Raw genomic sequence first — 15,228 nt, 5'->3', positions numbered from 1 at the left:
CTGAATATATAATTTATTATATAAGCAAAATACCAACAACAACTGTAGTTTGGGTTCTCCATTTCACTTCTTCCATGATGATTGCTTACATAACAATTTCATCTCCTGGTAACATTAGAGTATGAATCAAAATAAGGCATTAAACCCACAGCCTGCACTCTTCAGCTATTGCTTCTGTGTACAGGTATCTGGAATGAATCTTAGCTTAACATCTGCCACATCAATATTTTATACCTCGAATTCCCACACTGTGCAATTTTAATATACATAATCTATATAATATTAATATAGTGAATTTGGAGATGACTGTGATACTCTGTACACAGAATTCAATGCACACAATTCAAAAGATGAAGTATAGCGATGCTGAAGACCACTTCTGGAAAAACCTCAGTTGAAGTTAGTTTTAATAAAATACAAAAATATCTATCAGCAGAAGATCAATACATCTGCACTGGAAAAAGGGGACATTTGGGGAAAGGAATCCTCAATTAATCATGTTCCACTGTAAACGTATCTATTACCATACAAATGCAGCTCGCTCTCGTAACATTCTGACACCAAAACGCTGCCATTCTCGCTGATATATCCATAGCTCCTGAGTTGTATCAAGACAGGCTAAAACTGCACCTCCTTTCCATGCAATTAAGCGGGGATCCATATCCTAAATTCAAAACACAGATCGTACACAATCACTGGTGTAAATTTGCATAGTTCTCAAAATTTTTATCCTAATTTTTCCAACAGTATTGACCACTTGGAATCTCGGGGGTTGAGGGGAGGAGAAAATAAGTTTTTCAAAATTACTCAGGAAAAAGTAGTGAGATAAAAATATGGAAAGAATACCTAAGGGGTTTAGAGAAGTCACTTTTTTTTTTTTTTAAGATGCCTTCTTAGGCACGTCATGTCAAGGTGAAAGCTCTCCTAAATCTCCTCAGATATGGAACTAATTTGTGGTTTTGAAAGAATATATATTTTTTTTCACCTTCTGAAGATTTCAACCCATCATTGTTTATTAACCATTTAGCTACCAGTTAACAGTATACCTTAGGTCTTGTGATGACTTCAACATTTTCAACGACTCTTCTAAAAGAAGGTGGCATTTTGTTGAGAATTCGGTGTTGAAGAAACTCTTGAGCTTTATGAAACATAAGGCCTCCTCCCACTACTAAGATGGAGCTGTACATCTTCTTTTTCGTATCATCAGATGCTGGAATGAATGGATACATAGACATATATCTGTGTTTTAAAATTAATACAGCCTGTATTTGTATTATAAAAAATTTAGTGCAAGTCAAACCAGATAGAAACCGGTGTTCGCTTTTAAAAGTCTTTTTCTATTCCTTGAATATTCAAAATGTCTAGCTCAAGAAACCTCCACAAAGATGCAAGTATAAGGAACAGTATAGCTACTCTAGAGATGATGCACACTTAGGGACATGGGTGTTAGTTTGGTAAAATATCAGAGTTACCATAAATCCACACTGACATGCATATTTTACGGAATTGTACAAATGTAATTCTTACCGCAGCAGTCAATACTATGAAGAATAGCTTTGTCAAGGCCTAAGGCTTTGCCTTCAAACTGAGAAATAGCGGTTTTCCTGGACATGTGTGCAGTTAAAGGTTCCTCTGAATCATTTCCAGATATCATACAATCACTCTGGGAAGATCCCAGTTCCACTTCTTGTGGGTAGATCCTCTCTGAAATGTCTGAGGCTTGGCCTCTCAAGTCTCCCTCAAACGCACCAGGCTTCGACATAGATTTTCTATCAGCTGTAGCTTTTGCAGACTTAAAAATGAGAAAACAAGTTGAACTATGAAAAAATACAAAAATATCTTCAGCAGGTTACAGAACAATACAAAGACTTAAGTAAACACCACTGTACTTCTTGCCACCTTTTTGCACAGAAAGGCTATTGTATTATTTCGTTTTAATCCTCACTTTCAAAGTAAGGGTTTTACTTTGAACTCCATCAGATGTATAATCATCAGTGCCATAATATGAAGCCCTCTTGGACTCTGAAAATAAACAGTTCTAATTAAGGACTTGTCTAGACATCCATAATTCCTTACTCTAAATTTATTTTTTAATGCTTCTGGCCCAGATAACAAACTTTGGTTTCTGAGATGAGCTGATGAGTCCTGACTTTATTCCCCAATTAAATAATACTTAATGAAAATATAAATGAGCATTCACACACCTGCTCCTGCTTACTTTGTGTGGCTAGTAGATAATGTTCATCATGAGGATCCTCAGGGTCACCTTGTGACCTGTGTTGCAAAGTTGTCATTTTTTGTCCAACAATTCCAAAAGTCGCTGGATAAAACAGAGCCATTGGAGCCTGAAGAATGAGGGATTTGACATGGTTTTACTACATGGTTTTGGGGTTTTTTTGGTATTTACTATAAAAAAAAGAAAAAGCTTGTTCTATTTTTCTCACAATTGAAAATTAAATACACGTTTTTCAAATAGTTTTGTAAAAGGCTAAACTGTCTTCAGCTTTGTATAATTAAGAATAACCCAAAACATACCATTGTACACATATATAGGTTTCTTTACTGATTGTGGCATTGTATGATAAATAAGTATTCAAATGCAGTTTGTTACAAAATTAGAAAATTCAACGGTGAGGTGAAAAACTTGCAAAATTAGCATTCATTCCTTGCCCTTGAAGGATAAATATCATCATATTTAGTTGAAGCTACAACCATTCTGGCTAAAGCTAGTTAGGAAGTCTTGCACATCCACTAGTGCTGCATTAGGTTCATTCACACATATAGGAACTAAGTTTAAAACTATCAACAAGCATATATTAAGAACAATCTATAAATCATGTGGGCTTTGTAGCACTGGACTGATATGAAGGAAGGCCCTGAGCCTGAATGCTGAATATAATTCTTGTAATTAAAAAAAAAAAAAAAATCACCTGTAATTTTTCATCTCCTAATCGGAACTGGTATAATAAAGCTGGAGAATCCGGATGACGAATTTGGAACTCATGGTCTTGCAATCCAGAAATATCCTAAGGTCAAAAACAATGTAAAAAAAATTGTATCATTTATATCTCTCTATCAAGCTGCATGACCTATTTAAACTGTAGGAAACAACAAAAAGTAACAAAACTCTTCAGACAGTGAATTTCACGTACCTATTCTTGAACTCTTTCTAAAGTCTTTTCTTTGTAGCACAATCTGCTAAAACAGCTTTCTACGTGCCTAAGCCTCTAAAATGAGGGTTTGTGCAGAAAGAAGAGACCTGCTGGCAGATCTTACAAACCTGGAGTTGAAAAACAGCAAATACGCAGCTACTATCAGCTTCTTTCAGTAATAAGAACAAAGAAACTACCTTTCTAAGAGTTGGGATGCTTTCAACTAGATGAAAAATAAAACAAGTTACAAATACTTAAAGTCTAAAGCTTCTCCAGCTTTTGCCAGTATTCTACTGAGTAAAATACTACATTTTATTCCATTTACAAGCAATTGTAGAGTTGCAAAAGGGTTCCCCAGAGTAGTATTCTGTAAAGGAAAAAAAAACACAAACTTGGAGAATATACCGTTTTCCCTTCTCACCTGGTCTAGATGACAAAATGTCTCCTTTAAGTGCTGAAGCAGCAGGCAATCCAACTTATTAGTTAACTGACAGTCTCTATATGGGAATCCTGCTCGTTGCATAAGCCAATAAAAACACCTTGATACATCAGATCCTCCATATGCAAGGCACAGTCTAAAGCACAGAGAAGAAACAGATTATTTTATTAATTTGCTGAAATACTGGCCTTTTACAGTAACATACAGAGGAATACAAGCAACATTTTAGACATGCTGTGATCATGACCTCCATGTAGTTTGCAGAGCACAGTATCAGTTCTGCCTGTTTTCTTCTTTTAAAGATGTCAGAATTCTTTAAGCTTCATACCGTAACATGATGACCCTGTCACGCAGCTCACAGTAAAAAAACCTTGTATTTGTAAAGACAAAAAAATTCTTGTTTTCAAAGTCAAGTCTTTGGTAAGCAACTACATACATGCTTATAATAATTCTGTATATTAAAAGATACCTGGTATTGCGATGGGAAACACCATCTTCTACACAGCAAACGCTTGTCTTCTGATCTCCCACATCGACTATACACGCGCTGCTTAAACCACTTCCGAAAGTAGCACAGACAGACTCCTGGTGTACAACAATTCCTAGCAGTATGATAAAAAATTATATTCAATTTATGCCAAGCTCCAGAACCATGTTGCTGACATTTAAAGGACATCTTAATGTCTTTTAAAATCTACTAATAGCCTGACTCTGCACTGAAAGTCTGTATATTTAGTGAAGATGGGGTGGGGGGCACTTACAGCTTTTTTGTTGGATAGGCCTTTAAAGTCCTGAGAAAAGCTGAGTGGGTGGATGCCTATATTCAAATGTTCTTATTTTTTGCAAGTTTCAAGATACTGCCTCCAGACTTTACTTGTTTTGCTAACCGGTACTGCAGGGTCTTGGTTATCAGATGGACATGAAGCATTTTCCTATTTTTTTCTAGTTTTAATCAAGTATCGTTAGCATTTTAGATATGTTCTTTAAATAGTTATAAAACAAGGTCCAATTTCACTGTCTGCTTTCCTTTCAATCCACCTTTAACTCTGTAAAAGAGTACCTTTGTATTTGTATCACTCCTACTTAAACCTGAGAAGGCTTCAGTCTGTCCTTCTAGCCAACAAAGGAAAAGAATAGCTCAATTCAGCTGTGCTTTGTAGACAAAAACTAAGTAGAATTAGTGTTTTAAAGGCAAATGTTTTTAAATAGATTAAGAGAATTTAGTTATGCTGTATAATTAGTTCAGCTCTTCACCAAATTATTATTTAGGAAATGGCACTCTGAAGAGTTATTAATGATACTTTCTGATTTTCACTTTCATGTAATCAGATGAATATGAAGCTTTGTATTTTTTTCTTAGTATCCTTCCTGTTCCTTTGAAGTTGACACATTTCAACTGCAAATTCTTCTGTCCTAGTGCCAGTACCTCTTTACATAGTAGTATTATTAGGTACTGTTCACAGTACTTCTATGTAAAAACTGAAGAGGAATCAAACTATGATTTAGAACCATTCTGATCAAAAACTAAAACTAACAGCCAATATGTCTTGTTCATTTTAACACAATGAAACAAATCAAATATATATATATATGCATGTGAACAAAATTTAGATCTCATGAGATCAGTCTCTCTTTTTGCAGTGTTTATTTACCACCTACTTAATTCTTTCAGATGGGAAGCAATAATATCTAAGCACATGTTCTGCTGAGAGTAATACTGGGGGACTGTTTGTATTTCGTACTGATTAAGTATTAAACAGCAGCAGTATTAATCTCCAATGTCTTACAGTTAACTTACTGTTTGACTCGTCTCCATCATTTACCGTATTATTCTTGTCCACTTTTTAAGCCTCTTTCCTTGCATACCTAATACAAAAAAGGACTTTGCAGCACCAAAGGTACTACTACTCTGATTATTTCAAATTAAGTATGCTCCATATGGTTGGGTTACAATGCGTTCTGGAATGACTTGCTGTGTTTTCTCTGAATGTGAAATCAGAGAAAGATGGCTAAGTCTACAGCAGTTCTTTCCAGCAGACTAGCCAGAAACTTCCAGCAGTTTAACTGAAAGGAAACTGCATTACTCTTTTTCATCAGAGGGTTTTCCAGTCTAAAAATAAATATGCAGAAGCAGCTAACAATTACTTGGTTATTTTTTAAAAACTGTATTGCTCCTCTATATTTAGTGTATGCACTTAAGCAACTCTGAAACCTCCTATTATGTCATCCTGTAGAGAGGACAGTAGCAGCATCTTTATCATATACTTTTGTTTTAAAGTCTAAGAATCTTAATACTCTGTGGAGTTAACATATTGCGCATTTTAGAAATACTTGAGAAATTAAGACTGTTGCTACTTTTATCTCAGCTGAAGCGAGAAGCCAGCAGTTGGAATACCTAATAGCAAACCAAGAAACTTGTTCCCATGCTAGCCAACCATTCTGCCCCATTAAAAGAGACAACAGTTATAGGAATAGCAAAAGACGAAAGCTGCTAGTCCCAGCCAAACTGGGACTGATGTGCAAAAATGTGCCTTAAAGGTAAAACAAAAAAAATCTTTGCCCTATTAATCATTAAGTGCTTGCTTATGTATGGTTTTACCTGAGAAGCCCATCTTCATTAGGATCATATTTACCAGTTCTTTCACATGTTGTTTATTATAGATGTCTGGAATTAGTAAAATGCATCTGTAGTACTGAAGACAAGAAGAGTAAATTAAAGCCAGCTCTCAAATTAAGTTTCTTTACATTCTTGAATACCTGATGCTAAGGAAGAAAGCATAATATACAAGTTATTAAAAGAAGCAAAATTATAGAAAGGGGGAAAGGTTTTAATAGTTTAAAGAATTAGTTCAGAGTAAGTAAGTACCAAGTTAGGAGTTGATAGGTCACTAAAATGTTTAAAAGTACAACAGATATGAGAAAAACACCTACTTGGCAAAGAGAAGAAATTATGCAAGTATTAGGCACCCATTCCTCAGTTGCCTCCTTTTCAGTCAACAAAAAAAATCCCAAACAGACTAAGACTGAAATTCTATAATGGGATTTCCAAACCTCCGTGGTAGAAGTTCTAGTAAAAATTTTTGTCTTAAAGACATGCACAAAATTCCAAATGAAGTCTTACAAACCATGCTCACCAGCAGAAAGAATTTATTCTTTAAGAAAACCACCGGTAAGAGGCTAACAATAACAGCAGGTTGCTTCTCTTTTATAGTAACATTTACAGACGTGGATACAGCCCACAATAACGTGCTCACAGCTCACCTTTAAGTCTTTCAATGGTATTTCCAGATATTTTTGTATTGCATGTGACCATATAACTTCAAGGTCTGCTAATACCGCAGTGAGGGAGCCACCAGGTCCTGTGTGGAGATTCAGCTGCCCTCTTCTAATAGGCCAATGTATATTATAAGAATCTAGTGGATTAATATACAGTGCCTGAAAATAAGAGACAACGTTCTATGTGTTGTTTTTCCCAAAATATTAGTACACTGTTTTTCCTAAAAGACGAGTAACAAATACTAGAAAAATATTTCAGAAGCAGATACAAGACATATACAGCAGCACTCAGACCGATGTGACAGCAATACAGGGGATTTCTTTTTAACAGGGCTTGATTATAAAGCATTAAAATAAAAAAGACATTAAATACATGGTTTAAATTGTTCGAATTTTCATATCCATGGACATCTACTATGAACACAACAGTATATTTTTTCATTCTCTCAAATTAGTAACTAAAATAATGTCAAGATTCTTTGAAGCTCATGAATACCTAATTACTCAGCAGTGATTCCATGTACTGATCCTTTTATCAATTTCTTGCCTTTTCTCTGAATTATACCACATGGGCAAAGTTCTCACCTACTCCCTGCAGAAACACTGATTATTAGCAAAGGATCAAGGTTACTTGCTAGGCAAATGGGGGAAACCGTCTGGTCTTGCTGAATGATACTAAACATTCAGTTAGTCCATAGTAAAGCTTCTCATGTATTGCTTGACTAAATTTATATGCCTTTCAACATATACTAACGTATAGCAAACTGCTACTGATTACATAGCCCCATTAAAATGTAGTACTAAGTCTCATTTCAGCAGGAAATTGCATCTTACCTCTTCTCCTACCAAAAATTCAGGATGATTTGATGTGTTTGTCCACTTGGCCCCTGAGCTGTGATCTAAAATAGCTGGCCGCATCTGTCTGTTGTATGACCTGGCCTGAAATGTAATCAAAGCAAATGCTGTTGATAAATATTTTACCAGTCAGTTTTTATGCGTGAAAGAAAAAAGAACACCCCCCCCCCTCCTCCTTGGAGAACCATTTTAAATCTTCATTTTCTCAGATCTTCAGAGTTAGGTCACACAATAGCACTGTCTATATTTGCTGTATAAAGGATATCTATTCTTCTCCACTAAAATATAGCATCACACCAAATGACTAGATGAATGAACAATTTAATAAAATCTTAAGAATGAGTTACCTGGTCAGGTGACACTGGTATACGCCTTGCGCCATTTGACATCTTTTTGGACCATATTGCTTGGTCCACCATTTTAAGGCCATTTTGTCTCTGCTCAGTACTTTCAGGTTTCTAAACAAAACCCAAAAATATGCAACATAAATAATACTTACTTTCTAACTACATGTCTGTATGCTGGTAATACCGAAGCTATTATTAAACAATGAAATCATTACTTGATTTCAGTCGTTGATAGACCGTAGAAAGGACGGAAGGTTTGCGCGTTGTACAATGAATATACACTTATTTTTAAAGAAACTCTTTTTTATATTAGAGTTCCCAACACCTATTTGTCTAAGTCAACTTGAATCTTTTAACTGATTACAATGGCTGCTGGTATTCAGAGCGATCAGCTCAGGACATTATCTATTTAACTACAGAAATATTAAGCAGGAGCAAAAATGTTTAAATAGATCTCAATTATTTAAAGGTGAGGTTTAATATTAGAGATGTTAATTTGATTAAAGATTTTTTGTACAGATTCAAAATATGACTAAGATCACTACATATATTTTTTGAGCTGGTTAGACTAAAATTACTGGCTACGACATCCAAGTTAGAAGCCAACTTGTAACCGACGCATTTACAAATGGAGCAGTCCAATTCTAGTTCTACAGCTGTCGTTCTATAACCGGAAATACTGTGTGTGATATCAGATCACAGAGCAATCAGTGAGTACAAACCCTCTACCTATCCATTTATTAGATTTAGTTCGTTGCAAACAAATCAAATAAAGCGCTAACACAGACTGGTGTAAATCCACTGACTTCAGTAAGGTGGCATCTACAGCACGTTAAAAGGGGAAAAGTTTGTCTTAAGACGTATTCTTCTCCGGAAAAACATAACGCACGAGGGGAAGACACACATTACACAACTAAGAGGTACAACAGAAACACGTAGTTACAACCCGCGTTTTTGCCAGTTCGGAGGCCACGGCAGCGCTGCGCGGCCCGGCTTACGTTGAGCCCGTCCCTCAGGAGCCAGCTGTCTCGGTAGGCCGCCTGCCCCTGCTGCTTGTGCCGCCGCGCGATGACGTGGGGAATGCCCACGGGCAGCGTGTCCGTGGCCCTCCCGAGGCGCAGAGTCGTCGAGCCAGGGTGTATCACCACGATGAAGTTGCTCTGTATTTGCTGAAAGCACCACGAGGCGCGCGGCCGTAAGCCGCCGTCCCCGCGCCCGGGCCTTTAAAAGGCCGAGCCCGCCCCCGCCCCCTCCCCCCCCCGCAGCCGCTCGGCCGGCGGGAAGGGAGCGCCGCCCTGAGGAGCCGCCGCCACCGCGGCCCTGCCCCTCACCGCTCCCCGGGCGGCCCGGCCGGGCCTCACCTCCTGCAGGGACTCGGGCACGGCGGCGGGCACGATGGGCCGCTTGACGCCGCGCTGTTCGCGCTCCCGGTCGCGCTCCTTGTCCTTCCCGTTCTCCGCCTCGCCCTTCTCCGCCTGGGTCATGCTCCCCGCCGGCCCGGCGGCGCCCGGCCGCCAGGCGGAAGCCGCTCCTGCGAGGGCCGAGCGGCGCCGAGCCCGGCGTTCGCGCGGGGCGGAAGCGGGCGGGCCCGCGCCCGGCCCCGCCCCTCAGGCAGGTGCCGCGGGGGCGCTCAGCAGGACGGGGCTCGGCTGCCCCGGCCTCTGGGCTGAGGGGAGCAGCAGCGGTAAGCAGGGAGCCCGGGGAGCACCGCCGCCGCCGCTCCGGGCGGCGGGGGGTCTGACCTAGCGGCGGTCAAGCCCTGTCAGCTGGGCTGTTGCTGCTGGTGCGGCTGGAGGAAGGGTAATACAGTCCTCCCGGCAACTTAAAAAAATTGTCTATGAAAATATCGTAGTGCAGCTGGTATACGTGTGATATACACCTGTGAAGAACTAACGCTGACCTACCTACCTGTACACACCTGATCTGTGGGCGGGAGGCGCCTGTAGGAAGATGTGCCGTTTGGGTAGAGCGGAGGGAGGTACGCTTATTACACCAAAGGCTGCTGTTACACAGCAAGTTTAGAAGGCAGAAACTTTGTGTTGGGTACCCGTAGCAAGAGCAGGAACGACTGGAGGGGGCAATTTCACCATCAGTAGCTGGCAAAGCCAGCTAATTAGTAGGTGCTTATGTTAACCAAAAGGCATCGCTGGATGCTATGATTTCCTGCTAAAGAGACTATTAGAGGAGTTTAAGTAAAAAAATTTGCAGTGGCACCTTGTAGAAGATAATTCAATCTGGATTCTTGGCAGCTAAGTGTTCTCAAATAGGCACAGCCCTCTCCAAGTGAACAAAAAAACCCTAAACAAAACCGAAGAAAACAATAAGAAACCCCTATCCTGAAATGGAGTAAATTAGTTACTGTTTGAAAGAAAGTAACTCTTCTGTGTTAGCACTCTGTATTTGAGTTCGCTACCTTTTCTTCCTGTAATAAAAACAAAGCCTAATTTTATTGACAAGAAGTCTTACCAAAATTTGTACGGCAAATAGGCTTACACGTTTCAGTAAGTTTATAATGGAGAAGGAAGTTGTTTCAAGAGGTGCTTATAAAACAGGCATGTTATAAAACCCATTATGGGCCTTAAGGAAGCGAGTTTGTAAAAGGCAAAGATTGTAAAACAAAGGAATTTGTAAGCTGCATTTTAAAAGTGTTTTTAAGAGTATCATTACCATCGTAAAAATACAACAAGGTACAGAACCTTAGTACTGACAAAGATAAGAGTAAATACAAAACCTATTAGGAAGCACTGCTTTAAGTTTGACCTTGACGGACCTTCTGTATCGAATATAAATGTGGTCTTCCTCATTTGAACAGAAAAGGGCTTACTGTACTTCAGACAGATTTTTTTTTCCTAAAAATGATGAGAAAGTCAACCTTGTGACAAGCCAAATATAATTTACTAATTACTCTGCAACTACAGTAAAATGTTCAGAAACTATACAAAGACTTTAGACAGTAAACATGTATTTAATGAAACTGCAGTTCGGTTACACCGGATCCTTGAAGAAGGAGTTCCCAGTACAACTTCATTAATCTGCTTATATCACAGAACAGTTTCCAGTTAGATATACACATTCACAACATTCAAACTCATTTGGTCCACCACTAAACTCTTCTTCTCTTTCATCTTGCAAATGTGTATGCTCTTCTGCCTGCCTCTTCAGCAGGTGTTTACCTAAAAGATAAAGTAATTACAGTACACAAGACAACAGTATAGTACAGTACACAAAACAACAAGGCCTTGCTTTGCAAGATAAAATTATGTAAGTAACAATTTTAAAATAAAATTGTTTTTAATTTAGCTAAATGGGACATCCTAAAGGCCCGCAAACTTATTCCTGGGTAGATTACACATTGCCATTATTATCCAAAAGCCCTTCCCACAGCCTTTGCTGGCCTTGAAAAAGAAAAGAAAAACACATCCAAATGAAAAAAAAAAAATCATGGGAAGAACCTTATCTTTTTTCTAGGGAACTGAAATACTGGTGTATGTGCTTTTTGGAATATGAACTTTTTCCTACAAGATTTACAGGTATTAACCACCTGCATGTGGTTTTTGTTATGGTAACAATGGGGAGTGATTAATGGAAAAGAAAAAGGATCATTTACTTAAGTCTTAAAGTAAACTAAACCATACTATATATATACATTCAGTGTTAGATGAAACTCTCACCAGCCAAACTAATTAATAAAACAGAATTAAAGTTCAGGCAGCTATAAGAAATTTAAAGATCGGGGATTTTTTAATGGTTTTTGCCCACTCCTAAGCAATTCCAATTTTTATGCTGTAGTAGAATTCAAGATTTGCATAGCTGTATCACCATAACAGGAAAAAAGATTTTTACTAATAGTCTTTTAACAACTTTATTAATTGTCCTTCTTTTCTATTGATAAGTATGTGCTTTAAACAAAAATGCCTCACATGTCACATGATAACTATTACAAATGCAAATAAACTTTCAGTCGTTACTGATCTGGATAGGACTTTAAATTAGCAGCCAAAAAAGAGGAAAAGTTCTAAATCGGTTTTTTATCAGCTGTGTTCAAAAATCTTTCCTACACTTTGTATATCCAATTCTATGCAATTAAAAGTAGAAACTCACCATTTCTGAGCCAAAATCTTTTAACACCCCCCCTCACTTTTTCCCCCCCTTTACTGAAAATAACCACTTTGATTCTCTTCCTGTTTTGGTAACTTTTGCAAAAGGAGGACAAAACACTCCATTCTACCTTAACCTTCAATTATCACAGTTACTTAAAAAAAAAAAAAAGTTCAAAGCAGGATACAGATTTGGAATTACCTTCCTCATCCACCTCCAGCCATTGGTGGTGGACTGGGGCCTCCACCCCAGTGATTTATTCGACCCATCCTACGGCGAGGATGTGCTGGAGGCCTGACAAGAAAGTAAGGAAAACAACATCCATTCAATCAGCATTAAATTGTTAAATCTACAACAGTCCTACAAAAAGGTTAGGCAAACCATTAAGAACAAAGAAACACAGTAACTATAGTGTTTATAGAAATTATATCCCTGTAACAGCGTTTTGCTTTATCTGTAGGTAATCTAATACATGAAATGACTGATTTAAAGTAAATCAAATGCTGAGTATAAGCAATCCTAACAAAAGAATTTCAGCAAAGATGCATATTGTCTATTAGGCAGGTCTGAAAAATTGTTTCAGTGAGAGTTAGACTATACTGTTATTACAGCTATCCAAAGCTATGTATTGTTGTTATCAGTGAGTTTCAGACAAAATACTGCAGTGTCCTGGTTTCAGCTGCAATAGAGCCGATTTTTCTTCCTAGTAGCTGGTATAGTGCTGTGTTTTTCATATAGTATGAGAATAACATTGGTAACACACTGATGTTTTAGTTGTTGCTAAGTAGCGCTTACACTCCTCAAGCACTTCCCAGCTTCCTATGCTCTGCCAGGTGCACAAGAAGCTGGGAGTGGGGACAGCCAGGACAGCTGACCCAGACTGGCCAAAGGGCCATTCCATACCATATGACATCATGGCCAGTATATAAACTGGGTGAGTTGGCTGGGGGGCAGCAATCGCTGCTCAGGGATGTGCTGGGCATCGGTCAGCAACTGTACAGTGTATCACTTGCTTTGTATATTATTATTGCATTATTATATTATTACTACTAGTCTTCTATTTCATTTTACTTCAATTATTAAACTGTTCTTATCTCAACCCACGAGTTTTCCGACTTTCACCCTTCCTATTCTCTCCCTCATGCCACTGGGGTGGGGGGAGTGAGCGAGCGGCTGTGTGGTGCTTAGTTGCTGGCTGGAGTGAAACCACGACATGCAGACAAACAACACTTTAGTCTTCTTGCATGACCCAATTCAATGCAAATGACAACTGTAATCTGAATACGTTATGTCATTTTGCTAAGATAGGAAAAAAATCAGAAATAGTGTGAATATGAAAAAATACCCTCTTCCATCGCTGTATCCTGAATAGGAGGAAGATGTGTAGCCGCCTCTTCTCAAATCTGGTTGAATAATGCTCTGGAAACTGAAAAATAAAACAGAGGAGTTAGGTGAATTGATTGCTAGATACAGTTTCTGAATCTTTGGATTGCAAGATAAGAAATGGCCTGAAAAACAGTAAGTGGAGCTCAGGAACGAACAACATATCTTCTCAAGATTATTGTTGTTTAATAAATCCTGGCAATTTTTCTCCTATATACTAACATCAAATCTGAAGTAATTCCAAATTACAGTAAGGCTCAAACTAGAAAATCTATTTTTCTGGTAAATAAAGTGCAAGAAATGCATAAAGTATAAACCTGTAACTGAAATAATGAAGGACTGTTGCATACATCAAAAGAACTTTTTGTGTCTTAACTGGCTTTGATCTGGGGCCATACATTTGTGATTACTGCTGGGTGATTATTTTTACATAGCCAGAATCTATTGTCACCAGTAGAAATTCTCCAAATATTTTAATTATTTGATCAGCTGTTAGAAGCTAGCTGTTTAACTTAAGTATATGCCTTTTCTTTTTGCAGTATTAAAATGGAGGAAACGTAAGAAAACTCATTTGAGCTGCCAGTAAGTTAGCATCACTTTGCATACACTTTTCTTTTTATTAAATATATTACAGTGCTTAATAACCGAAGCCACACAGTCATAGTAAAACATTCACATATGTTTTGGAGACAGTAGATACAGAATGCTAAAGAGTAAATCTAACATTTTTATTGTTCTGTTACCGATAGCACTGGGTAGCTTCTACTGTGATGAATTTAAACTAAAGCTCATCAAAAGAATTAACTTCTACTTACAACAGAACCACAAAATCTGCGATCGACCAGAAGAAATCTGTTATAGATGACAAACGCCAAGGAGCCCGACTCTGGTTATCCAAAACTTGTCCTGTAACATATCAAGATACAAAACATCCAGCGATGTTTAGTATGTGACGCTGTACAGTATATTACGCAGAAACATACCTGCCGAGTCTAGAATTTGCAAACAGGATGGAGAAACTGCACTCCATGGGCAACGGCAGCAAGTTTCAATCCCTACGAGGGTATCGTCCCAGTACTTGGAATAACCGGGTCACCACCACCGAACAGACAGGGACAGGCTGTCCCGGGAAACCTACACAAAACCTCCCGTACAGTCTCTGCTTCCCTCTATGTGGTTAAGCAGCTTCTCCCTTACGCTCCCGATGTATGCAGAACACGCGTCGACTTTTCGAAGTCCTTAAAAACTGTTCCGAAGCACGTAACGCTCAAACCCAGGCCGCGGAGAAGCGCGGAGCCGTGGGGTGGATGCGGTAGCGACGGTGGCAGCGGCCGAGACGTGCCGCTCGCTCAGGGCGGCGCGCCGGCCTCTCCCGGGCCGCGGGCCCGATGCTCCCCCGGCCGGCCCCCGCTCGCTTCCCAGCCTCCAGCCTGTGCCCCGCCGCCCCGCTGAGGGGAACAGGCGGGACCCCCTCCCTCCCGCTGCCCCTCACCGTTGGAGATGTACACCATCGCGGCGGGCCGCGGGCGCTGCCCCGTCCCCTGCCCTCCGCCCCGCTGCGCCTGCGCGGGCGGTAGGCGCATGCCCAGAAGGGGCCGCTGAAGGCGGCGCCCTGCCCTGGTGCCTGCTCCTCCCTTCCGGCTGACGGGAAGGGGGCGGGGCGGGGCAGTGCTGTACG

At 39.5% G+C, this 15,228-nt stretch overlaps 2 protein-coding genes across 5 annotated transcripts; both read right to left on the bottom strand.

The window, feature by feature from the left end:
• ACTR8 (actin related protein 8) lies at positions 1-9,643 on the bottom strand. 3 transcript variants are annotated; one of them, XM_087744905.1, is made up of 13 exons: positions 9,431-9,643; positions 9,020-9,238; positions 8,070-8,180; positions 7,702-7,806; positions 6,853-7,026; positions 6,191-6,284; positions 4,061-4,193; positions 3,574-3,727; positions 2,931-3,026; positions 2,205-2,345; positions 1,528-1,792; positions 1,047-1,210; positions 1-664 (listed from the first exon to the last, which is right to left on the bottom strand). In XM_087744905.1, the coding sequence occupies exons 1-13, from the start codon at positions 9,551-9,553 to the stop codon at positions 521-523; spliced, it is 1,923 nt and encodes a 640-aa protein (XP_087601031.1). In that variant the 5' UTR covers positions 9,554-9,643; the 3' UTR covers positions 1-520. The 3 variants fall into 3 exon arrangements, with proteins under 3 accessions (XP_087601031.1, XP_087601032.1, XP_087601033.1); XM_087744906.1 differs by having other exon boundaries at positions 9,068-9,238; XM_087744907.1 differs by lacking the exon at positions 9,020-9,238.
• Positions 9,644-11,011: 1,368 nt separating this feature from the next.
• Positions 11,012-15,199, bottom strand: SELENOK (selenoprotein K). Of its 2 annotated transcripts, XM_009462988.2 has the most exons (5): positions 15,043-15,199; positions 14,366-14,456; positions 13,513-13,593; positions 12,369-12,461; positions 11,012-11,242 (listed from the first exon to the last, which is right to left on the bottom strand). In XM_009462988.2, the coding sequence occupies exons 1-5, from the start codon at positions 15,131-15,133 to the stop codon at positions 11,239-11,241; spliced, it is 360 nt and encodes a 119-aa protein (XP_009461263.2). In that variant the 5' UTR covers positions 15,134-15,199; the 3' UTR covers positions 11,012-11,238. The 2 variants fall into 2 exon arrangements, with proteins under 2 accessions (XP_009461263.2, XP_087600104.1); XM_087743978.1 differs by lacking the exon at positions 11,012-11,242 and having other exon boundaries at positions 12,365-12,461.
• Positions 15,200-15,228: the final 29 nt, after the last annotated feature.

The sequence above is a fragment of the Nipponia nippon genome, unplaced genomic scaffold (genome assembly GCF_047370975.1).
Source record: "Nipponia nippon isolate SJK-2023a ecotype South Korea unplaced genomic scaffold, ASM4737097v1 scaffold_9, whole genome shotgun sequence".
Lineage (NCBI taxonomy): Eukaryota > Metazoa > Chordata > Aves > Pelecaniformes > Threskiornithidae > Nipponia > Nipponia nippon.
Note: the sequence above shows the minus strand (reverse complement) of the source record. Positions and strands in the feature narration are given on the sequence as shown.

Bases quoted from the DNA above. Each gene is read 5' to 3' on its own strand.
- ACTR8 (XM_087744905.1), bottom strand. From the start codon at position 9,553: ATGACCCAGGCGGAGAAGGGCGAGGCGGAGAACGGGAAGGACAAGGAG. The intron at 9,239-9,430 runs GTGAGGCCCGGC...TGGTGCTTTCAG, and splicing joins TGCCCGAGTCCCTGCAGGAG to CAAATACAGAGCAACTTCAT. The intron at 3,027-3,573 runs GTGAGAAGGGAA...TTTTGACCTTAG, and splicing joins CATTTTGTCATCTAGACCAG to GATATTTCTGGATTGCAAGA.